This window comes from Malus domestica, chromosome 07 (genome assembly GCF_042453785.1).
Source record: "Malus domestica chromosome 07, GDT2T_hap1".
NCBI lineage: Eukaryota > Viridiplantae > Streptophyta > Magnoliopsida > Rosales > Rosaceae > Malus > Malus domestica.
In genome coordinates this window covers 31,974,113-31,998,971 of record NC_091667.1, presented here as the reverse complement: position 1 = coordinate 31,998,971, position 24,859 = coordinate 31,974,113, and the positions used below count along the sequence as shown (strand labels likewise).

The following is a 24,859-nucleotide window of genomic DNA, read 5'->3' as shown; positions in this document are numbered from 1 at the left end:
AGAACCTTGATGTTAATTACGAGCAACTTTGAGCCATCCTACCTCAAAACAACTCTGAGCCTATAGAAGAGTTCAGTCTGCAACAACCTGGTAGAGCTTTAGCCATTGGACTAAGTAGTAACCTTTTTTTGTTCTTAACGGGAAGAAATATTTCACTTCCTACAACAAACACTATTATGTAAGAGAGATCCGATACAAATCTAAATATACAAAAAACATTGTTGGTCCGAACTTGAATTATTTTTCAATTTCGAGAAGAAAAGTATCAATAGATCGATAAAAAACAATCGGTGTTATAACCCAAATAGCTACAACAAAATGTTAAGGAGAATATTTTACGCGCTACAACAAACGCTATTATGTAAAAGAAGATTTAACATGAAGTATGTGAAAAATGAGTGAGTCAAATTTGAAACTTTCTTTTAGGATTGAGAAAACAAATAGGGATAGTTTAGTTGCGGTCTCTAGTTTCTAACTATTATAGACTCAAACCTTATGCATTTTAGATTTTTTTTTTTATTGAAGTCCCTCTCCTGCCACGTAAATGACATAATAATAAAAGAGATGCAATAATATACTAATAAATACTCAACTGTTTTTTTGTTTCATTTACACCAATTATTCAAAATTGCTTATGGTTATAAAATATGAGTACATGTATATAATATAATTTGGCTACATTTTCCATATTAAAATGTGGGTACATTTTACATACCAAATTGATACATTTAATACAAAATAGGGAAACGTTTTATATAACAAAAAATGGGTACATTTTATATTAAAAAAATAATGGGTACGTTTTACATAAAAAAAATTAATGGTACATTTTAGATTTTAAAAAAATAGATTTTATATTAAAAAAATGGGTACATTTTACATAAACATGGTACTTACCAAAAAAAAAAGGATACATTTTGCATATAAGAAAGTGGTACACTTGTAAAGAAAAATGGGTACATTATTAAATAAATTATGGGTAGAAATAAAATGTCACAGCCCGTCCCGGAATTTTAATTCCGAGGACGTGAAATTACAGAAATACCCTTAAACGGGATTAAGGTGTGTAATTGTATGTGTTAATATTATATGGGTTAAGGTAGGGCCTTATACCCTGAAATCCTTCCCCAAAACCCGTTTTGTTGTCTCTCTCTCATCTCCTTAGTCACTCTCTCTCTCTCTCTTATTCTATCATTTCAGACTCTCTCTCTTACTCTCGAACTCACGGCAACCACCAAGAACCACCACAATCTTGTACCAACGTTCCATTTAAGACCACCATCGAACTCCTGGAACCTCCACGATCACGTAGACACCAATTTCAGGTAAGTTTTACTTCGGAAAACCTAGATTCTAAACTCCCCGTGAAAGTGTACTGTTCATGAGCTTTGAATTGGTTGTGTTTTAGGCCAAACTAAGCTCACAGTGAGCTTAAGGAAGTCCCAAGGAAGCTCGGAGTGCTTCGTTGGAAGTTTTTGGACGTAAGAACACGGAGATCGACAAGTTCAAAGTTTGGCCGGAACTTTCGAGGCATTTTCCGGCGAATCCCCGGCGAGTTAGGAGTCGAGGTAGGTATCAATATCTTCTTCTCATCAAGTACTACAACTTTCCTTTTTGTTTCACTCAATTTCGTTGAGTATTGAAGAAGTTATACTCATTTGAAAAATACCCAGTTTCCGGCGACCTCTGAGGCTTTCGAGGCAGTTTCCGGCCAAAACACGGCGAACTAGGTGTTGTGCAAGGTATCATTCTCTTTGTCTCTTCAAGGGCTACAACTTTCGTTTTTGAATCACTTGATTTCGTTGAGAAATGACAAAGTTATGGCAATTTGAAAAACGGCCGCCGGAAAAACCAGTCCGGCGACCCAAGGAAGAAGAAGGTGCGCGTGGGGGCGCGTGGACCCGTGCCTTCCTTGGCGCGTGGGGGCGCGTGCTACAGTAAAAAATTAATCTAAAAATATGTCGACGTCCGTGACGTCGAGTAGATCACCGTGGTATATTCATATACCCAATTTGAGCAATATATGAGGAGTTATTAGCTAAGAGTGGGATTATGCGTTAAATAATGTTAATTTGGTTACTTCTCGTATAGGCGAGGATTATACGGACGTTGGGCATGGCTAAGGGAGGCTCAGGGACCTTCGACACGTCGATGTATTCTGTGAGTGGGCAGTTTTGTTTTCCGTATATATATATATACTTGACGTTTCCCAGAAATTGAATTGAAATGAAAATATGTTTAAAATGAAATGCATATGAGTTATGTGGAAAAACGGGAAGTGAAATACCATGCATAGAATTGATATGAAAAGTATATAGAAATGTGAGTTGAAATGCCATGCATGAATTAATATATGATGCATATGTATGAATTGGTGCGGTGGACGCACAGATAAGAATTAATATATGATGCATATGTATGAATTGATGCGGTGGACGCACAGGTAAGAATTGATTTATGATGCATATGTATGAAATGGTGCGGTGGACGCACAGGTGAGTATTTATTTCTGTTATGATGATGTTGATGTATATTGAGCTCAAATCCTGCACCATAGTTTAGTGCTTATAGTATTCACCGCATCGCACGCTCGTCTTGGATCCAAGTAGATGCTAGTCGTACAGTCCACGCGGAGTGGGTACGACAGGCCAGTCGCGAGAGTGTTAGTGAGATTCCGACTGGTGGGTGACCTTAGATTATGTGCACAGATGATTGATGAGAAAGCACTAGAGCGTAACTTGTGTGCAGAAGGCCGTACAGGTCACGCGGAGTGACTCCGGCAGAGTGTGAGAGTGATAGATTTTGAGCTCTAGGTTCAACCGGGCTAATAGAGGGCCTCCGGTTGATTACTTTATTGCACCTGATATGATTTATGTTGATGCATTCATACCTTATTACTGTTGAGATGATGTGGCATGGCATAATTAATATGAGAAATGTTGAGATGATGTGGCATGGCATAATTATGATGAAAATGTTGAGTTAATGACTTGAAGTATTGAGAATATATATATGTATATTTATATTTTATATTTCTGGGAAAGTATACAGGTTTTACGGAGAGGGGTTACAATGTTTTGAGAAAAGTTGGATTTGAAAAGAATTGTTTTACTGACCCACTCAATTTTGGTTTTGCGCCCCTCCAGGTTCAGGAATCACAAAGGTGTGGTGACTACGAGGAATTTGACGGTGTTCTGACAGATTGGACAAAATTAGGACTCACCTTCGGGTGTATCAACTTATAAATTGTATCTTAAAGCTTCCGTACTGTGTAAATGGTTACGTCACTCTCACGTGACGGCCAGCATGCCCTCCTTCGGGACGGGGTGTGTCAGTTGGTATCAGAGCATGGTTGCAATCTTGGACATCTTGAGAAGTTCTAGTGAATTCTGTCAGAACTACACCGCCTCGTAGTAAGCCACTTAGTTAGAGGAATTTAGTCTCCCTAATATAGCGGTTTAGGGAAAACTATTATTATGGTGATTCAGTCTATTATAAAAAGGGACATTTTAAGACGGATTATGAGTCGAATTTGAATCACCTTATGAAATGATGAACCTGAGAGAGCGAAGTAACGGTTTAACCATTTGGAAAAGATGTTTCGGATTATGCAAGTTAAAGGAAATTTCCTTCTGACAAGGGGTCGAGACGACTACCTGGTTTTGGGTATGAATTTGTATCCTGGTGGAAACAGGATTGTTAATTGTTGTCACCGGAGGAAACAGCTGATTGAGAATTATTTAAGGACTCTGAGAACATGAGCAACGAGAATAAAGAAGAATAAGAAAAGATTGGGAATTAAAATAAAACGATAAAGTTAATGATTCGTCATATCAAGAATATCGAAGGATTCAGAGTTTAAAAAGAAGTGAAACTAAAATTAATTCTTCCAGCTGAGGTTTTAATGTCGCTGGTCAGAGTAAAAATGATGGATATACTGGTAATCCCAGATATTTGAGACAAGGTGTTTCGAGTAAAGGAATTGTACCTTGTGCAGCAGGTACAAAATTAACACTTTGAGAAATGTGAAATTTATGAATGTGTTTATGTGAACAGAGGGGACACAGAATTGTGAATTGTCCCTAGAATTAGTTGTACTCAACAATTTTCCATGATATCATAGTGTCGATTCAGCAGAGTTATGGACTTAGTAGTTTGGTCGGATTGATCGTGAGTACAGAGAGATTTGATGAGTTATATGTTCAGCCGTACAGACCATGAGAAATTGGTGAGTTATAGGTTCGGCCGTACCGACCACGCGGAGTGGATCCGGCCGACGTATTATTGAGATAAGAGTTGAATCAGCCGTATTGATCATTCTAGTTGACTTCGGCTGATATATTTCTTATTATGTATGTTATATCTTTGAGAGTGGTTGCCTACTTATCGAGACAACGATGATTTATCAGTATTGCGGGCTGCAGACCGTAATATTAATAACTCATTCGTGGATTCGTTAAGCAAGCAAACCGGTAGGTTATTTTATGTTAGTGTTGTACTTATTCAGAATGCTTAGTAGTATTAGAGTATGTATTGGGTCAGTTAATTTTATTCCATTGGATTGATTGTTTATAGTTGTGACTAGATGGAATGTTACGGGAAACTAGTTACTTTCCATCGAGTTGATTAATTAGAGGTTACTTTGGTGGGCATACAAAGTGAAGTGAGTTCAGCCATTATTTATGCTGTGAAAGCAAAGAGATTGTTTTGAAAGGCTGCCCAAAAATACTTAGTTCATGTGGTACTAAAGGATGTTGCTCGGAGAAGTGTGAAAAAATGAAAAAGGGGTTAGACTTTTCTTGATGTCTTCCTTGAAAGTATACCTGGATTGCCTTCAGGCAGAGATATGAGGTTCACTATTGAATTGTTGCCAGGTATAAATTTATATTGGAGATTGGTTCAGGATGAGTTAAGGGAATTGGAAATTCAGTTGAAAGAATTGGTTGATAAAAGTTTTATTCAACCTAGTACAACGCTTTGGGGGAACCCCAGTTCGTTGGTGAGAAAGAAAATGGATTTTTAAGGCTATCCATTGATTATAAACAATGGAGTCGGGTAACGATTGAGAACCGTTATCCATGGTGATGTACTGATGTTTATTTAACCAGCTCAGAAGTAAATTGCGAAGATTCAAAGATTGAATTGAGATCTAGTTACTACCAATTGAATATTTTAAGTGACGTTGATCATAAGATGGTTTTCTGGACTTGTTATAGTCTTTATGAAGTTTGGTGATGCTATATGGATACTCATGCTGTTTTATGAGTTGATGGATGAAGTATTCCAATAATGCCTTTATAGATTGATATCATTTTTCATTGACGATATTCTGGTATACTCTAAGCCAGAGCAGAGCATGTAAATGTATTAAGTCGATGAAGCAAAGATTGAGAGAACGTTGGTTGTATGCTAAGTTTAGCAAAGGCTAAAGTTAAATGAATCAAGTGGCATTCTGAGAATTGTTATATATTCTTAAGGTATTCAAGTGAATCCTTAAAAGATAGCAGAAATTGAGAATTTGGAACAACCACGAGTCGTAATTGAGATTTGGAATTTCTTAACTTACCAGGCTATCTTGGATGGTTGTGAAAGATTTTTCAGTCATTGCTTTGTCATTGACGAGACTGTTGAGAAAAAGAGTTATGCATGAGTGGGAAGGAAATTGTGAGTAAGGGATTCAACAACTAAAGTATTTCCTCACTCATACACGTATTTTAGTAATCCTAGAAGATAGTGGTAATCATAAAATTTTAGTGATGTTTCTTGAATGGTATTGGAGGCATGTTGATGCAAATGTTAAGGTGATTGTATATGTTTCACGACAAATGGAACCTCATGAGATGAATTACCCTACTGGTGATTTGGAAGTCACGATTATCATCCTTGCTGTGAAGTTATGGAGACATTATATGTTGATAAGAATGCAAGATTTTACAAATCAAAAGAGTCTCCAGTATTTGTTTACTCGGAAGGATTTTGATATGAGGCAACAAAGGTGGATTGAATTACTTAGTGATTATGATTGTACGATCAGGGTGATCGTGAATTGTTGTAGCTGAAGCACTTGATGAGAAGACTCCAGTAAGAATTAATGCTTGGTACGCTTGCCAAGATTATCTTCTTGTGGATTGGAAATCAACTGAAGTAAAGTTGAGAATTGGAGATCGAGAAGAAGCTCTACTTGCTAATTTTCAAGTTAGGCATTTTTGGTAAGGTCGTACTCGAGACTCAAATGCTTGACGAAGAAATTTAAGAATTAACCAAGGCAGAGAAAGAAGGGAAAAAGAATGAGTACATGATTCGTGAATCAAATGGTATGTGGATACAAGAAAACAAAAAGTATGTGCCTAATGCTGAGGATTTGAAGCAAGCAAATATTGGACGAAGTTCACTGTTCAACTTCTGCAATATTCCAAAAGTAATAAGATTTAGCATACCATTCGACAGTTTTATTTGGTCAGCAGATTGAGGCAGAAAGAGATAAACCTTTGGATTGAGATTATTATTTTCTGTTTCGCAGTGGAAATGGAAAGATATTACTTTGGATTATGTGTACAAGCTTCCTTGTACACAAGATGGTTATGATCGAATTTGAAGTGATAGTTGGTCAATGTACCAAGTTAGTACAATTACTCCAGTATTGAGTAATAACTTTTTCCCAGACAGGGCAACGATACTTATTTGTTTTATGGAAAGAAGAATTGGTTTACGGAACTGCTGAGTTTCTTAAGTATGTTGGTTGTGCAGTTTCCGAAGTAACGCCATAAGGACCATGAAATGTGTCATGTGAGTCGGTTTTTGTTGACTTGTGAATGGAATGTTTCTGGGTAGAGAAAGATTCGATCACGGAAGAGTTTTAGTAGGCCCTGAGACTATGGATGAGTCTCCTCAAAGTATTCAGGTGATTAAGTTAACCTGAAAGTAACCAGGAATGGCAAAAGAGATTAACAGAGGGATATGCCACTAATCGAGTGTATAAGACAGATGGTTTTATATTTTCGAAGTTTTCACCTTGGAAAAGTGTGATTCGGTCTGGATAGGAAGGCAAGTTAAATCCTAAGTGAACCGAATTTTATGTGATCATCGAAAGGTTGGTGAAGTTGAATACATATTTAAATGGCTTCCAGAGTTGTTGTAAGTGCATGATGTGTTTTATGATTCGATATTTTTGGAATTTCACCATGAACAGAAATAGTAAGATTCAGAAAGGAGACAAGATAAGTCTTGAACACATCAGTCCGTTTTGATCATTAAAGGAATCGATGAAGTTGCATATAAGTTTGTGATGCCTTCAAAATTGGCTAAGGTGCATAATGTATTATATTTCGATGCGTTGTCACTAGGTGGCAAATTCGTCACATGGGATTCTGGTGTAACTATTGAGAATTAAACTGGATCTAATTAGTGAGGAGCTAATGACGACTTTGGATTGGAAAAAGAAGGTCCTGAGAATTAAGACAGAGTAAGTGGTAAAAGTATTGTGGAGGAAGTATTGTGGAGGAACCATTCAGTGAAAGAAGCTACTTGGGAGACGGAAGAACGGATGAGAGATATGTATCCGAGGCTATTTTATGAGTTTTGATGTTCTGGTTGGTGACTGGAATTTCGGGGACGAAATTCTATAAGGAGGGGAGATTGTCACAGCCCGTCCCGGAATTTTAATTTCGAGGACGTGAAATTACAGAAATACCCTTAAACGGGATTAAGGTGTGTAATTGTATGTGTTAATATTATATGGGTTAAGGTAGGGCCTTATACCCTGAAATCCTTCCCCAAAACCCGTTTTGTTGTCTCTCTCTCATCTCCTTAGTCACTCTCTCTCTCTCTTATTCTATCATTTCAGACTCTCTCTCTTACTCTCGAACTCACGGCAACCACCAAGAACCACCACAATCTTGTACCAACGTTCCATTTAAGACCACCATCGAACTCCTGGAACCTCCACGATCACGTAGACACCAATTTCAGGTAAGTTTTACTTCGGAAAACCTAGATTCTAAACTCCCCGTGAAAGTGTACTGTTCATGAGCTTTGAATTGGTTGTGTTTTAGGCCAAACTAAGCTCACAGTGAGCTTAAGGAAGTCCCAAGGAAGCTCGGAGTGCTTCGTTGGAAGTTTTTGGACGTAAGAACACGGAGATCGACAAGTTCAAAGTTTTGCCGGAACTTTCGAGTCATTTTCCGGCGAATCCCCGGCGAGTTAGGAGTCGAGGTAGGTATCAATATCTTCGTCTCGTCAAGTACTACAACTTTCCTTTTTGTTTCACTCAATTTCGTTGAGTATTGAAGAAGTTATACTCATTTGAAAAATACCCAGTTTCCGGCGACCTCCGAGGCTTTCGAGGCAGTTTCCGGCCAAACCACGGCGAACTAGGTGTTGTGCAAGGTATCATTCTCTTTGTCTCTTCAAGGGCTACAACTTTCGTTTTTGAATCACTTGATTTCGTTGAGAAATGACAAAGTTATGGCAATTTGAAAAACGGCCGCCGGAAAAACCAGTCCGGCGACCCAAGGAAGAAGAAGGTGCGCGTGGGGGCGCGTGGACCCGTGCCTTCCTTGGCGCGTGGGGGCGCGTGCTACAGTAAAAAATTAATCTAAAAATATGTCGACGTCCGTGACGTCGAGTAGATCACCGTGGTATATTCATATACCCAATTTGAGCAATATATGAGGAGTTATTAGCTAAGAGTGGGATTATGCGTTAAATAATGTTAATTTGGTTACTTCTCGTATAGGCGAGGATTATACGGACGTTGGGCATGGCTAAGGGAGGCTCAGGGACCTTCGACACGTCGATGTATTCTGTGAGTGGGCAGTTTTGTTTTCCGTATATATATATATACTTGACGTTTCCCAGAAATTGAATTGAAATGAAAATATGTTTAAAATGAAATGCATATGAGTTATGTGGAAAAACGGGAAGTGAAATACCATGCATAGAATTGATATGAAAAGTATATAGAAATGTGAGTTGAAATGCCATGCATGAATTAATATATGATGCATATGTATGAATTGGTGCGGTGGACGCACAGATAAGAATTAATATATGATGCATATGTATGAATTGATGCGGTGGACGCACAGATAAGAATTGATTTATGATGCATATGTATGAAATGGTGCGGTGGACGCACAGGTGAGTATTTATTTCTGTTATGATGATGTTGATGTATATTGAGCTCAAATCCTGCACCATAGTTTAGTGCTTATAGTATTCACCGCATCGCACGCTCGTCTTGGATCCAAGTAGATGCTAGTCGTACAGTCCACGCGGAGTGGGTACGACAGGCCAGTCGCGAGAGTGTTAGTGAGATTCCGACTGGTGGGTGACCTTAGATTATGTGCACAGATGATTGATGAGAAAGCACTAGAGCGTAACTTGTGTGCAGAAGGCCGTACAGGTCACGCGGAGTGACTCCGGCAGAGTGTGAGAGTGATAGATTTTGAGCTCTAGGTTCAACCGGGCTAATAGAGGGCCTCCGGTTGATTACTTTATTGCACCTGATATGATTTATGTTGATGCATTCATACCTTATTACTGTTGAGATGATGTGGCATGGCATAATTAATATGAGAAATGTTGAGATGATGTGGCATGGCATAATTATGATGAAAATGTTGAGTTAATGACTTGAAGTATTGAGAATATATATATGTATATTTATATTTTATATTTCTGGGAAAGTATACAGGTTTTACGGAGAAGGGTTACAATGTTTTGAGAAAAGTTGGATTTGAAAAGAATTGTTTTACTGACCCACTCAATTTTGGTTTTGCGCCCCTCCAGGTTCAGGAATCACAAAGGTGTGGTGACTACGAGGAATTTGACAGTGTTCTGACAGATTGGACAAAATTAGGACTCACCTTCGGGTGTATCAACTTATAAATTGTATCTTAAAGCTTCCGTACTGTGTAAATGGTTACGTCACTCTCACGTGACGGCCAGCATGCCCTCCTTCGGGACGGGGTGTGTCATAAAAGGTTAAAAATATTTTGAGTACAAATAAAAGTTTAAAAAATAAGGGACAAAAAGAAATTAATATATGGGTACAAATTAAAATTTAAAAGAAAATTGGTACAATTTAAAAAAAGGTTGCAAACTAAAAATGGGTACAAAATAGAAATATATGATAAAAATTTTAGCCATAAATATAAATATACCAAAAGAAAAAGTTTTGACACTAAATGAATATATTTAAAAATAAAATTTAATTATCTTGACATGTAAATATTTTATTTTAAAATAACTAGTGACGTTTATTAAAACCCAATGACCTTGATAAAAATTTGAAAATAAATAAGAGTTTTAATTAATGAAATAGAAAAAATAGGAATAGGAACCTAATTTCTTCAAAAAATTATCAATCGACTGAAAATTATCCGCTAAATGAAAAACATAAGCGAGAGAAGTGGCAACTCAACAAACTATGAACTACTACACGAAAATATTAAATATACCAGCAATGCTTTATATTATTTGTCAATGTCTTGTGAATATTGATTGAAAAGCTTACATACATGTATCTAGCTAGTTATAATATGCTTTATCATAGTACACACTACACACTGGCCTCTGGGGCTCATGAAGCCCTAAACTCTCATCCAATATCTCATCAGCCGTGGTTGTTTCTTCTTCAACCTCCACCTCCACCAGCTCCACCATCTCACTAATAGAGTTAAGCCCCATCAACGCATGTGGCTTCCGTTTCTATTAGAGAGATGGTACAAATAGGTAATAAGAGTAACATTTTTGTTTATCCACAGGGTACTATGGCCTGGTTTGGTACTAAGGTGATTCTGAAAAAAACTGGTATAAAAAAAAAGCTGAGAGATTTTTTGTATTTGGTAAACATTCAGCTTCAGCTTTTTTCACAGTTTTGGGTGAAAAAAAACCAAAAACAAGAAGCTGCAAAACCCAGCTTTGAAAAACCGGTTTTTTTTCACATCTGTTTTAAATAAAAGTTTACCAAACACTATAATACGGTTTTTTTTTTTTCAAAAGTATTTTTACAAAAAAGTTTACCAAAAGCGTCGTTGATCCAAACTTGAAGGTTTCTTTCAATTCTGAGAAGAAAAATATAAGTATATCGACCAAAAGCAATTAGTGATATAACCCAAATAGCTACAACAAAATTAGACGAAGTATATGAAAAAAGGGTTAGTCAAATGTGAAACTTTCTTTTAGTATTTTAAGACCAACTCCAATGGTGGGCTAAAAATCAAATTACCTCCAAAAATTTCCCCACAAACCCAATCCAACCCAAGGGGAAAATTTGGGCTAAATGCTAAATGCTAAACCAAGACCAGATTCCCTCCAAAACTTAGCCCAGAAATCGGAGTGGGCTCCATCGAACCGAGTGAAAAGGGGCGTTTGTGCACCAAACGCAGCCCACCCACTCGCCCAACTAGCGCAACGCACGACGCCTCAAACAGCTAGGGCCCTGCCCACGTGGGCCTGTCGGCCACGTTCCGCAGCGCCTCCAACGGCTACTTCCATCCAACGATCACGATCTACAGGCCGTTGGTTAATCCAATGGCCTAGATTCAATTTTTTTTGTTTTTATATTTATATATTATTGAATCCAACGACTGAGATCGAATTTAATCAAATCTAACGGTAAAAAAAGAAGATCTAACGGCCCAAATTTAAATCCAACGGCTAAAATAATTAAAAAAAATTATTTAACTCAAAATTCACCTAGGGTTGAAAGATTGGTGAAAGTTGAAGGCTTTCTTTGTGGAAAATTGAGTGATTTTTCAATAATTATCGGAATTTAAATTTTTTTAGATTAAAATATTCATAAAATTAATTTACGATAGTCTACATATTTATTTTTATTTTTTTAAATTAATTTAACAAAAAAAATAGCCTAAATTCATTCTTTAATAATTTCAGGCTAAAATTTTAGGCTAGAACGGTTGGAGCAGAAAAACTGTTTATGAGCTAAAAAATAAATTTTCCAGGTTAATATATTTGGCTTTTAGCCCAGCTATTGCAGATGGTCTAAAGAGAAATATTAGTAGACAAAAAGTGATCATTTCACAAACATAAGCCAGAGAATTGGCAACTCAACAAACTATGAACTGCCACTCGAAAATATAAATATACTAGCAATACTTATATTCTTTGTCAAAGTCTTGTGATTATTTATTGAAAAGCTTACACACATGTATATCTAGCTAGTTATAATATGGTTATCATAGTACACACTACACACTGGCCTCTGGGGCTCATGAAACCCTAAACTCTCGGCCAATATCTTATCAGCCGTGCTTGTTTCTTCCTCAACCTCAACCTCCACCACCACCTTCACCTCCTGAATTTCCATAACCACCCCCAGACCCATAGCTGCCACCATGAGCTCCACTACCCCCAGACCCATAGCCGCCGCCTTGAGCTCCACCACTCCCAGACCCGTAGCCTGACCCAGAGCCATGTCCACCCCCAGAACCAAACCCAAAACCGTACCCCCTTCCAAACCCAGTTGGCGACCTCCCGGATCCTGACCCATAACCCGATCCGCCATCCGGGGTCGTACTCCACCCCCAATTATAGCCCCAGTTCGGCCCGAAGGCTGAACCACTACCGCTGCTTGGGGTCTCCTCGTTCTTCCTTGAGGAGATTTCCCTAGAATAAGAAGCGGCAGCGATCAAAAGAAGAAGGAAGAGCGTGAAGTGAAAAGTATTGAACAGCATTTTCGGTTAGGTTGTGTGAAAGGTAGTATGTGTGAGTTAGGTTTTTTTTGCATGCGGGTGAGTGGGTATTTATAATGGAGTTTGATGGATATGCACAATTGCACTTGCACTTCCATGATGACATGACCTATTCACATGTTTTAACAAAAATGATATTTTTACTATACGTAATAGAGAAGGGACCTACATGCATTGGTAGGTTTTGTTTCGATTAGAGAAATTTTTCAATGTACCATGAATATGGTTTGGTAACCAAGTGTTGCAATACAAGTGGTTAAAATTTTTATTTCAAATATCTAACCATTTGTATTATACACTTAGTGTACAGGCCATTTCTCAAAACACGAAAACTTCTCGTAAAGAGATGACACGAATATAATACAAAAAAATGTGATAATGTAACATTACTCTGAATTGAATAACTCGGATTAGTTAATGTGGTTCTGAGGTCGGCATATGGTATAAATATATTTTACCAACAAAAAAGCACTAGAAGGACAGATCATTATAATTCCCACCACCGCCCTTCAACTGATTATTACATGCACATGAATCACCCTCCAACTGATTCACGGAAAAGTGACGTAGTGTAGAAGACTTTCATGCCACGGGATTATTGTAAATCATATTAATCAAGCACTGTTTTGTAAAAAATATGCGTGACGATCAAATTGAAGTATTGAGTAGGTAAGTTTTCCTTGCAAACTAAAACAATGCGATAATAGAGAATAAAATTATTCAACACACAAAACTAACTTACTGACACATTAATTTATAAAAGTAGCGATTTATAATATGTAAAGCTCATCTGTATTAAAAAATATTGGTCTTGCTTGATATAAATAATTAAATTAAAATGAATAACTTTCGAAATTTGAGGTACTTTGAAGCGATTGGAAAAGGATTAAACATGCATTAAGAACTTCTCCCTCGTCCTCCCATTTTGAGGAGAATTGAAATGGATCCTTCCATTTCAATTTGATTTTCTTGAATAATTCATCTACTATCTTCAAGTTGGTTCAAAAAATTTCATTTCTTCTTTCAGCATATCTTGATAAACAGTTGTTTGTCCATTCTGATCCCATCCATTGTACCGAGCGAGACCATTAGATCTACAAGTGTATCAGTTTTGTGTTGCATTGGGGACACGTGGCAACGAAAGCAGCTAACCAAACAGCACCTGCTGCAATTTTCATTTAGTTGAGAGTAGCTAAAGTTGCTTTTAGCTTCTGTTCTTGTTATGGTGGTGTAGTGGCTGCCATGCCATATGTACCCTGTTTCACCTCCACCACCAAGGGTTTGAGTCATTTGGATGTTCAACTCGTCCTGATCCATTTAAACAAAAATGTCTTGATCATGATACGTGTACGTCAGATGAATGATCTTCGAATCTTTGATGAGAATCTGAGGGTGCACGTACAGCTTCTGATAGCCAAGTCTGGTGGCCAAGTGGCTTACTTCGCACTTCACAAAAACATTTAGCATATACAGTAACACTGGACCACATTTACACTTTCTTTGGAGAATCTGGGAGAACAATATTACAGCGAATGTTACTCACAATGTGGAAATTAGATATTGAAAGTACGAGATTTTTTATGATGCTTCATAATATTGGGTTTTTGAACCGTTCAATTTTCGGTTCGAAATCTTACCAAAGTTAAAGATTAGGTGGTTAAAAATCCGAAATATATCATACACTACATTGGATTTTATGTCAGATATTTATACAAAGTTGTAAAAAGTGTGTTATCCGGGAGCTTCGATTTGTCTGGAATCTAGCGAGCAATGCTAGTGCCATGCACAGATATTTGCACATGGCAAGCTCGGACTAGGGTTTAGTTGGCCATATGGGTTTTAGTTACTGTGGGGACGTCCTCACTGTGACGCATTTACCAAAGGACCCCAATGGGCCTAGTGATCCACATAACACAACATCAGCATGGTACAAATTTTCATTTCATACATCGCAATGTGGCGTTACAATCTACTTGTATTATACGAGATGAGTATCTATTTCGTAACACTATTTCGATGAAAATATAAACATTTCATCCTCTTATATTACGTGAATAAATGTGAATTAGTACCACCTTATGACAGGTTTCAACAAATAGACGCAAACCTTGACAGAATCCAGTATTTGTTTTTGAATCCAGAATGGAGGTGGACTAAAGGTATTCAAACATGAATTGGACTTTTTTGTGTTGTTTGAAAAACCAGATGGAACTTTGTGCAAACAAAACACCCATATGACGAAGCCCAAAATCCATCTAACGGTCCACTATACCCCAAAATCCAATCCAAACAATCTCTCGCTATGATCTCGGCACAAGACTTTTCCAAATAGATCCCCAATTTTTTTTTTTTTTTAACAAACGATATTATCAACATTACGAGAATATGAACTTAATCTCACAATGAGCTAGCAATAATGTGGTTCAAATTTGTTTGGGAGATAATATACCCACCCACCAACACTATTTCTTCACCCACTTTTTAATGATACTTTTAATGACAACTCTAACCTTTTACAAAATGACTTATAAGGTCATCTTTGTGAAATCTCATTCCTGGATTTCATTATTATAATCCACGTATTGGTATTATAGAGATTTTATATTATTTTTCGGGAAATTAATTATTTAAAAACCGTAGACCATTCGAGGTCACAATTTATATTGTTAAATAGATATCGAGATCAATAACGCATAGACGAAAGCCGTTTGCGAGTCCGGATTATAACGGTATAGTTACGGTTTGAAGTTGTTGCTAAAAAAATGAAAAGAGAAGAAAAAGCCACAGGAGTGGCTGAAAGAAAAAAAGGAAAGAAAGCCACGGGAGTGGTGAGAGAAAGGAAGAAAAAAAAAAGGAACGGACCCCCTATCCTCCCTAAAACCGTGGACCCGTGCACACATACCATCCCATCAACCCGGTTAATTCCGATGGATTTCTAGCCATTTTTAGGCGAATTTCACCCAATCATCACTTGAAATCACCACCACACTCCTTCTCCTTCAATATTCATTCAAGATTGGACGAAAATTGGGTTGAATTTGATGAAACTCGCACCATTGGGTGCGAGGGTTCCTTGTCTTCAATCCGCCATTTTGGAAATGATAACCCCCATTGGACTCCCCTTGAGCCCTGGAACAAAGCCCAATCAGTTGTATGGGCGACGAAACATCGAGGAGGTCGAATTGAAGCACATCCAATTTTTAGGGTTCCGGCAGGTTCGTCGTGAATTGAGGTGTTTCTCGGCCAAATTGGACTTAGTCACATGTATGAAACTTACTCTACTCATTGAGATCTTCAATTCTATAACTTTTGGTAATTTTTAAAAATAGTGGAATTTTCCGGCCAGATGGGCGGCCGACCGCCACCTGCGGTGGCGCGTGCGGCGATAGCCTGACCAGTGTGCCAATGATGTCCTTTTAAGTTCAATTAGATGCTCTAATTTCATAATTGATATCCGTATGATGTGGTTTGATTGTTTGAACTTAGTTTCATTACGATACATCACTTGACCTTTATATGAATCGATGATTCGTCCGTTGGATCATCACCAAACTTTAACACATTATAGTATGTAATATTTGAGGATAACTGGAACCGATGGATCGAAAATCCGACATACAGATCTTCCTAAATTAGATTTCTAAGTTAGTAAAATTAATCGTTAACCGCCACCCAATTCTAGTAATTGGCGGAGATCCAACCATCGGATCATGTTGAGATTTTAGTATGTTGTTCCTTGAGCATAATGTGGACCTTAGGAAGTTACGGATCCAGAATCCGATGTGCGGATCTACTTGATCAAATGATGTAGCGTTGTGGATCCTACTGTTGATCGAGAATTGACTTTTGGTCAACATGTCTCGAAACGTTCTAAATAATAAAATTAGTATTATGGAAGGCTAAGTAAAATCTAGTGGCCTACATTGGTTAGAGAATGACTTGAATATATGTGATATGGTTATTAACTTATTTTCTTTTATTAATATCGTATGTGAATATGTCTTGGTCTTATAAATGGGATCTGTATTGAAATGTGATTTTATATATTAGCCATAGACGTATGTTATTAAACATGATTGGCTTGTGTACTGATGACGGTTGGGATATATTTGAGTTTAATTATCTTTTAGTACTGTGAATGATGTGTGTGATTATTTATATGATAAGGTTATCCTAGAATCCTATTAGAAGTATGTTGTAGCACTTATATGCTTGTGTGACATATTAGTGATGGCCTTGAGAAGTTGATGGTGTAGATGACTACGTTGAAACTCATAGGGGTTGAGATGTGGATAAGTTGTGAGTTGAAGTTATTGCACCATGTAACAGAGGTATATGGATGGTCCTACTTGGTATATCCGCGATGGGGGGACCCTACATATTCAGGGGTGATCATGCCTGGTATATCCGCGTTAGGTGATCACCGCCTACACGATTATGTTGAAACATAATGATGTATTTGATGGATGAAATAGAAACCTTGATTATCATGTGGGTTGTTATGTAGCTTGAATTGAATAATTCATGCTTGTCAAGTCCAAATGTTTGATTGAGGAATGTTATGCCTTTTGGCTTGAACGAATCGTGTTATATGTTGAGTTGTAGAGATGTTGAACTACAAATGGCTTGATCCCTATTAAGGGTACGTAGGCAGTCTAACGAAGAGATTAGATGCAGCCATAAAATATACGCAAAATTATTATGCATCTGGATCTTGAATTATATTTTGTACATATCCAAAAGGCGGGGTATGTTGAGTTACGGGCATTTAGGGACCTCACGTGTCAATCTTGGACATATGTCGGAATCAGGGCGTGACAATCTTTAACTATTTTATTCTTTTGTTTTTGTATTAAATTCTGAAAATAGAATGAACAAAAACATGAGCCCAGCAAGTTGAAACCACTGCACAAAGCACCAACCAAGTTGAAACCACCATTTTCCTCATCTCTTATGTCAATTCCTTCCCATTCGAAATCTTCATCAAACACCATAGACCCATTACAATTACCTTAAGAAACTTTACTCTCTTTCTTTTTCTCTCATACCCAAATATAGTCGCGGCAATCCGTGTGGAACTATGCTCAGTTCATCTAATTGACGTGGTTTTGATACTCCTCTTCTACAATTAGTCCTCTACTTGAGTTGTAATTGCAAAGAGCGACTACGAGTTCGACCGAGGATTTTGATACTCCTCTTCTACAATTAGTCCTCTACTTGAGTTGTAATTGCAAAGAGCGACTACAAGTTCGACCGAGGATGTTGCTCATCCTCATAATCTTTATTAAATTAGAGATGGAGTTGGCTAATGGTATGAAGAGGGTTGCTTGCCATCGAGTGGGTGGATGTGTGGTGGTGGCTAATTTTCTTTGTAAGGGATAGTTTAGGAATATCAGTGGGTGGAAAATGAGTATTTTTCTTTTTTACCTTTTGAGTGGGGTGGGAAAATAAGATAGGATGGGGAAATATAATTGTGGGATGGGTCTGGCAGCTTTCAATTTGTTTTTTAACAAAAATCGAACTTAAGCTTCTTATTTATAAATAAAGAAAAATAAACTACACTATAGTATATAAGTGGCAATCTCCAACTTTTTTGTTCAGCATCGTTACATCACATTTCTTGGGTGAAACCGGAACCAAAATTGATTTTTTGGTTCAGTTCGATATGATTCAGTTGCAGTTCAGTTTCAGTTCGATGTAGTTCAATGTAGCGTGGTTCAGTTGCAGTTCAATTCGATATGGTTCAGTTTCAGTTGCGGTTCGATATGGTTCGGTGGTTTTATAGCTTGAATCGCAATAAAATTCATTACAACTCGGTTCGTTTTGGTTTCGATTTCAAACCACTTTAAAATCTAAATGCGAAGAAAATCTACAATTAAACAGAAACAAATCGGTTTTCGAAACAGTTTTAGAGTGCATAAAACTTCGCAACACAAAAATGTTGCTAGAAAAATTAAATAGTAAACAGTGGCAACATCAAATGTTGCAGTAAAATTTAAATAAAAAATCATCATCAGAATGGAAAGTTGTTCTCATCCACAGCAAGATTTTCGCTGTGTAGGAAGGTGTCCTAAGATTATTCCATTTTTCATCACCTGAACAATTTTTATTTTCAAACCATCAGAACAATCACAAATATAACATACAATAAATCTTAATTAATATTTAATTCAGATTCAGAAGTATATCAATTAACATCACTCGATAACAAATATCTCAGATCAAGTGTTGGATAATTTGATTTCTTCATCCCAATCCATCATTCCCACAACTAAATTCACAATTAAAACATAATAAAAAGATCGAAATTTAAAAAAAAAATATTTAAAAAAAAAAATTAAAGTGGGAAAAAAGGGGAGAAATACTCAGTGGTGGCTAATAAATATTAGGTTCGATTCTGCCGGCAAGTTTCCTCAACCTTACTCAGAAGAGGGAGCTTGGTATCCTCATAGCAATCCCACCTTTTCTTTAATTTCCCACCGAAATTTTATAAAACTAAACAAAATAATTAAAAACAAATTTAAAAAAAAACCAAATCATAAATTGTTTTTGGAGAAATAAATATTAAAATTGAGAAGAAAAGAAGAGAAAGAGAAGGCTCAGTTCAGCGGGGTTGTCGACACGCAAACATTCTCTGAAAAGAGAAGCCTACAATCCGGTCTGTTGAGCTTGAATTTCATTGGGTCATCACCGCCAATCTCCTTCTCTCTCCATCTCTTAAACTTTTTGCTACCAAGAATTAGATTTCTGCCCAAAAAATGGCGATCGGGAGTATCAAAACAGAGAAAAAGCAAACCCTAGAAGATGATAGGGCGTTGCTGGGTTGACTGGAGAGTGGGCGTCTGCCATCGTTTTATAGAGATGGAAAGAGCTAGGGTTTTGAGGGAAACACGGGATTTCAATGGGCTGAAGTTATCAACTAAAGCAATGAACTAGGCTTTGAAAACAAATGGGCTTTCAATGGGCCACATAATTTCTTTTCGACTTTTATGTTTCGGTAACATTTGATATAGGAAGGGTTTCAAATTTGTGAGTGCTTTTTCGGGATTATGAATGATTAGCTTTAAAAATATTTTCATCAAAAGAGTTTTCTGTTATTTTATAAGTATTTTCAAACGAGTTCATAGTTAGTTTAGAGTTTATAATTGCTCGAAAAACTAATTTATATACCCCAGTTTCTAAGACCATCTCCAATGGGAGATGGGAGAAATTCTTTGGTTCGAAAATCGAACCATGTGGCCATACAACCCACACACACAAAATCATCCATACGTCACCCCTCTGATCTTTTCATGTTCACACGGCTCCATTTGTGTTCGAGCCCCTCTTGCACTACACAACGGGTCCACCACCAATGGTGACCCACGCCCAAGACCTTCTCCAATGGCGACGAGAAAACTTGAAAAATGAAAATTTTCCCCACACCTTCTCCAATGCATATATTTTAGGGTTAATAATGTTAGTTTTCTAGTTTTTGGGGTGGGTATACAAGTCTGTTATTGAAGAAATTCTTTGATCCAGAGACCAGATCAGGTAGCTATATGACAAACAGACACACACACACACACACAAAAACACCCCTACCCCATGGCCACCTCATTTTTTTTTTACTCAAACCTAATTCCATTGTGTCGCATCCCCTTTCTCACAAGGTGAAAAGTCCACCACCAACGGTGATCACACCTTAGACCTTCTCCTGCTATTGACCAGGGTAAATTTTGAGTGGAAATGAGTCGGCTTTTGCCCATTTGCGAAGGAGAAACGCTGGCCCCGCGCGCATATTAAAGCCTTTTAAGTGAAAGAGTAATGTTAAGAAGACTAAAATTGCAAATTATATAATGTGTCACCAATAGAAGTGAGCATTTATATCAACGATTAATTAGTAAGCTAATCATCAACATCTTTATTATTTTGTTTCTAAAATTTAGTCTTTCTAATGTTACTTTTAAGTGAAATCCATGTCGCGCGCGGAGCACAAGATGCAGATAATTAAAGGTCTAGATTAAGTGAAAGTTGAAATCCTACGGTCAGTGGCAAACATACTGAGGTATGATCACACGTGACGCAGGCCCTTGCATTCAAAATTTTCTTTGTCGTCACGTGGTCTTTTGGAGCACAAGCACGATCCCTCCAATTCACAATTTTTTTCATTCTCATAATTTGATTTTTTTTAAGTGAAAATGTTTGTAAAAAAAAAGGATTATATAAAAATGAGGGGATATTAAGGACACTAAAATTTCAAACTAATTTTTATAAATTATATGACGTGGCGATTGATATTTTACTACTTTAAATCGTTAAAAAAAAAGTAACTATCAATTCACATTATGTAGTTTACAAAAAAATAGTATAAAAAAATATTTTTCAAGAATTAACACAAAATTGTAAACAAAAAATGAAGATAAATAAAAATTAAACAATTTATAATATAAGTCCCTTATTATTAAAAGAAAAAATTAAGATCATTTACAATATAAATGTCACATTATAACACTTAAAATGCAATTGATGGATGATGTGCCAATCTTAAGTCTTATGCCAAATTTTGTGTTTCTCCAACCAAATTGTCAATATTATTTTCTTATTAATATAAAGCTTTAAATGGTTATATTTATTAAAAAAATTGTTGAAACAAAATTTTTATTGATCGAAATGGTAGTGGAACAAGAAATCTCCCACTAAACTAACAAAAAATAAATTGGAAATTGATGTCAAATTTATCTCCTAATCATTAAGACTTTAAATTCAATCAGCAAATAACTAAAAATATGTATTTTTTTCCTAACCATTGGTGATGGTCTTATAGCCAAAGTAAGTGATAGAAAACATTGTTACAACTTAAAAGTGCTCTAAATGTAACCACTAAGGGTGGCTCGGTGGTAGAGAATGAATTTCAAGCTCATATTCCACACGGCACGTCCTAAATTATAAAACTGGCGTTGAAGAATCGCACGATTGTAGCCAATGGAAGGCTGAAATGCCTCTATGAGTCTTTATGGCCCTTGAAAGTGGATTGCCGTGACGAAGCCACTAGTTGGTCTCTAAAAAAAAATTAAAAATAGTGCTCTATATATATTAAGATTGTCTCTTAGCTTCGAGCAAGAGAAAAAGTGTACAGAGAATTTTATTTATTATTCAGAATACAAATTCAGCTGAATCTGTTCATATCACATCCTCTTTAGTTCTTACAATACCAACTTGTACAGTTTTCTCCCGCAAGTTTAGAACATAATTAAGAATACGTTAACAGTAAACAATCCTGCGTAATAATAACAGTAAACAATTAATAAACCAAGTTGATTAATACTGGCCTTCAAGCATTAGATTTTGGTTGACGACAATGACGACCTAGGAACAATGATGGCCTTGAGAGGGTTCTTCATGATAACCGTAAAAGCAAACGTCTCAGTCGGGTCCGGCGGGGAATCTGGTACTGGCAACCATTTAAAAGCGTGCACCATCCGGGCAAGTAGTAGGTTTATATGCAGAGTTCCTAACGTCCACGCCGGGCAGATCCGCCTGCCAGCTCCAAACGGCACCATCTTCACCCCTTTGGTCCCCGTCACGTCCACGTCAACCCCGTCTCCTCCCGCCATGAACCTCTCCGGTAGGAATTCACCCGGGTCCACCCACATCTCCGGATCCTCAGTCACCCATGCAGTGTAAAACTCCACGCTCGCATCCGCGGGCACGGTGTACCCGCCGAGCTCCGTGTCCTTCACTGCTGCGTGTGACAAGACGAAGTGGCTTGGTGGGTGACGCCGGAATGTTTCCTTCACCACCGCGGAAAGGTAGCTCATTTTCTCCACGTCACTCTCAGTGATCACCTCTTCGTGCGGCTTTTGTTGATCTGTGTAAGGACTGCGATCCGTCCCTACACAATCAACGATTTCCTTGTAGAGCTTCTCTTGAATTTTTTGGTCCATCACCAAATGAAACAAAGCCCACTCCAACGCAGTAGCACTCGTATCCGTCCCAGCGTTAATGACTTCGGAGACTAGCGTCACCAGCTCCTCCTCTTCCAACCGCCTGCGGCCTCCGTCTTTTCCTCTTCCGGGCACCTCCAGCTCAAACAAGGAGTCAATATAAGCTGCGCCCTTTGGACTCACCATTATCTTTCTAACATTTTCATCCTCAACATTATCACTTTCAAGAACAAATGCTTTTCTGTCTCTAACAAGTGGAACCAAACACTCCAACTGCCTCCTCCTCAGCTCTTTCGCCTCCCCGACCTGCCTGCGGAACAACGGAGTCAGCACTGGCAGGAAATCGGGGAGCTTCGGAGTTGTCATCATCATAACGTCTTTCAACACGCTCTCGATAGTCTTGATCTTCTCGTCGGAGATTTTCGCCCCGAAACACAAGCATATGAGGATGCTACAGGTGGTGAGCCGGCATTCGCTCATCACATGGACAATGCCGCCGTCGGACTTTAACAGCCTGTCCATGTGGGATTTGATAGCCCAGTTTCTGATCCAGCTGCACTGCCTTATCCTCGCTGGGTTGATCAACTCGGTGACGAAGTTTCTGCGCAAGGTACGCCAGAGAGGGCCGTACTCTGCGGAGTTGATGGCGCACTTTCCGACGCTGAAGAGGAGGCGGATGGGGGAGTCAGCAGGGCGGGACGCAAACTCGGGACCTCTCTGGACGAGAGCCTCGTGGATGAGGTCGGAGCTGGTGACGATTATGAGAGTCCGCTGCCCCATCTGCATGGTAAAGATTGGTCCGTACTTTGCACGTAAGTCGCGGACGACGTAGATGAAGTGCCGACGTTGAAGGATGACTTGGATTAGATTTCCCACTATTGGCCACCCCGGCGGCCCCGGCGGAAGGTTCTTACGCCCGCCTCCAGACCAGTAACGCCACCATAGCCGGAAAAACACAAGCACCAAACACACCAGAACGACGTCCATCATCACCCCCTCCATGGATAACCCTAGCTTAGATTATCAACTTCTCTCTCCGTAACCAAAATAAATTTAAAAGCAGAGAAAGAGAGAGATGATTAGGTTGATGAAGTTGCTGAGTACTTTATATAGAGAAAGTCCAGTGGCATTTGTTATTCGCGTGGACAACACATTCAAAGATTGAAACCTATGGATGTGATATATCCTAAACCTAATATACTGGATAATTTTGCTATACATCATAAAAGCATTAACTGCTGTAATATTTATGGATTCACCTACTCATCTTTTGCCACCTGCTTCCGCTCCAATGGTCAAAACTGTGTCACGTGTTCTTCTGCAATTGCTTTGTTATACTGACAAAGCAATGAATTTGATTAGCTGTGGCTGGTAAAGGGCAGGGATTTTTACAAGATACTCTGCATAGAACGATTAAATTTGTAGATTTGTAAACTAAATGACATAAAAGTTGATGGTTAGATTACTACTAAAATATTGACATGCTCAATTTCTATTAGTGATACGTTCTTTGGTTTGCATTACTCTTAAGTGAAAAAATGATATAAATTTATGTATCCCTCTCTTATTTTATGATACCTAAAATACTCACAAGCATGCCGCCCCTTTGTAAAATTTGTAAGTAAAAGAAAAACGGATTCATGGTAAAATCCTTACATGATGATGCATTATTTTTTTTACAATTTTTTTTTATGATAAAGGGTATAATTCTTTTGTCGGTAGATTGGGGGATTTGAAACATGACTAATGCTTTTTTGAATACCACCTTAAAACACTATCACTTACCAACTTTTATGTCGTGTAAGTCCAGCTAAACACTACAGAAATGAGTTATCATTGGGGTCAAATGAACATTTTTAATATGAAAAAGCAAGACATAATGTTATCTTCAACTGAGAGGATTAAAGGTTCAAAAATTAAAAATGACTTGATTTGTCTAAAAATTCATCGTCAACTAATGACTAAGCTATAATTCTATGGATCTCACTAGACGATTATTGGCCAAAGGGCTATCAGGCTGGCCAAATATAGACCCCTATTAGCTCTTTTTGAGGATCTAGCTCCTCAGTTATAATAATTGATTCAAATTAAACAACTAAATTTGAAAACTTGCAACAGTAGTTTAATTAAATTAATCAATAAATTTAAAGTATAAGGTTTAAAATAATAAATTATTAAGGGGCTATGTTTAATCCTTTTGATTAAAAATAGTATATG

At 37.7% G+C, this 24,859-nt stretch overlaps 1 protein-coding gene, 1 long non-coding RNA gene and 4 other non-coding genes across 6 annotated transcripts; 1 reads left to right on the top strand and 5 right to left on the bottom strand.

Annotated features, from left to right (window-relative positions):
- The first annotated feature begins 1,114 nt into the window (after positions 1–1,114).
- Positions 1,115–10,011, top strand: LOC114825802 (uncharacterized). The gene is made up of 9 exons (XR_003774592.2): positions 1,115–1,325; positions 1,409–1,568; positions 1,674–1,742; positions 2,092–2,160; positions 7,844–7,968; positions 8,052–8,211; positions 8,317–8,385; positions 8,735–8,803; positions 9,790–10,011. It is a non-coding gene; the product is annotated as an uncharacterized lncRNA (long non-coding RNA).
- Positions 10,012–18,722: 8,711 nt separating this feature from the next.
- Positions 18,723–18,820, bottom strand: LOC114826223 (small nucleolar RNA snoR31/Z110/Z27). The gene has a single exon (XR_003775142.1). It is a non-coding gene; the product is annotated as a small nucleolar RNA snoR31/Z110/Z27 (small nucleolar RNA).
- A 66-nt stretch (positions 18,821–18,886) lies between these two features.
- On the bottom strand, positions 18,887–18,975 carry LOC114826225 (small nucleolar RNA snoR31). Its single transcript, XR_003775145.1, has one exon. It is a non-coding gene; the product is annotated as a small nucleolar RNA snoR31 (small nucleolar RNA).
- Positions 18,976–19,077: 102 nt separating this feature from the next.
- On the bottom strand, positions 19,078–19,176 carry LOC114826215 (small nucleolar RNA R30/Z108). Its single transcript, XR_003775135.1, has one exon. It is a non-coding gene; the product is annotated as a small nucleolar RNA R30/Z108 (small nucleolar RNA).
- A 133-nt stretch (positions 19,177–19,309) lies between these two features.
- Positions 19,310–19,415, bottom strand: LOC114826224 (small nucleolar RNA Z107/R87). The gene has a single exon (XR_003775143.1). It is a non-coding gene; the product is annotated as a small nucleolar RNA Z107/R87 (small nucleolar RNA).
- A 2,414-nt stretch (positions 19,416–21,829) lies between these two features.
- Positions 21,830–23,807, bottom strand: LOC103438993 (cytochrome P450 77A3). Its single transcript, XM_008377538.4, has one exon. The coding sequence runs from the start codon at positions 23,642–23,644 to the stop codon at positions 22,037–22,039; it is 1,608 nt and encodes a 535-aa protein (XP_008375760.2). The 5' UTR covers positions 23,645–23,807; the 3' UTR covers positions 21,830–22,036.
- Positions 23,808–24,859: the final 1,052 nt, after the last annotated feature.

Coding starts and splice junctions, on each gene's coding strand:
- LOC103438993 (XM_008377538.4), bottom strand. CDS start 23,644: ATGGAGGGGGTGATGATGGACGTCGTTCTGGTGTGTTTGGTGCTTGTG.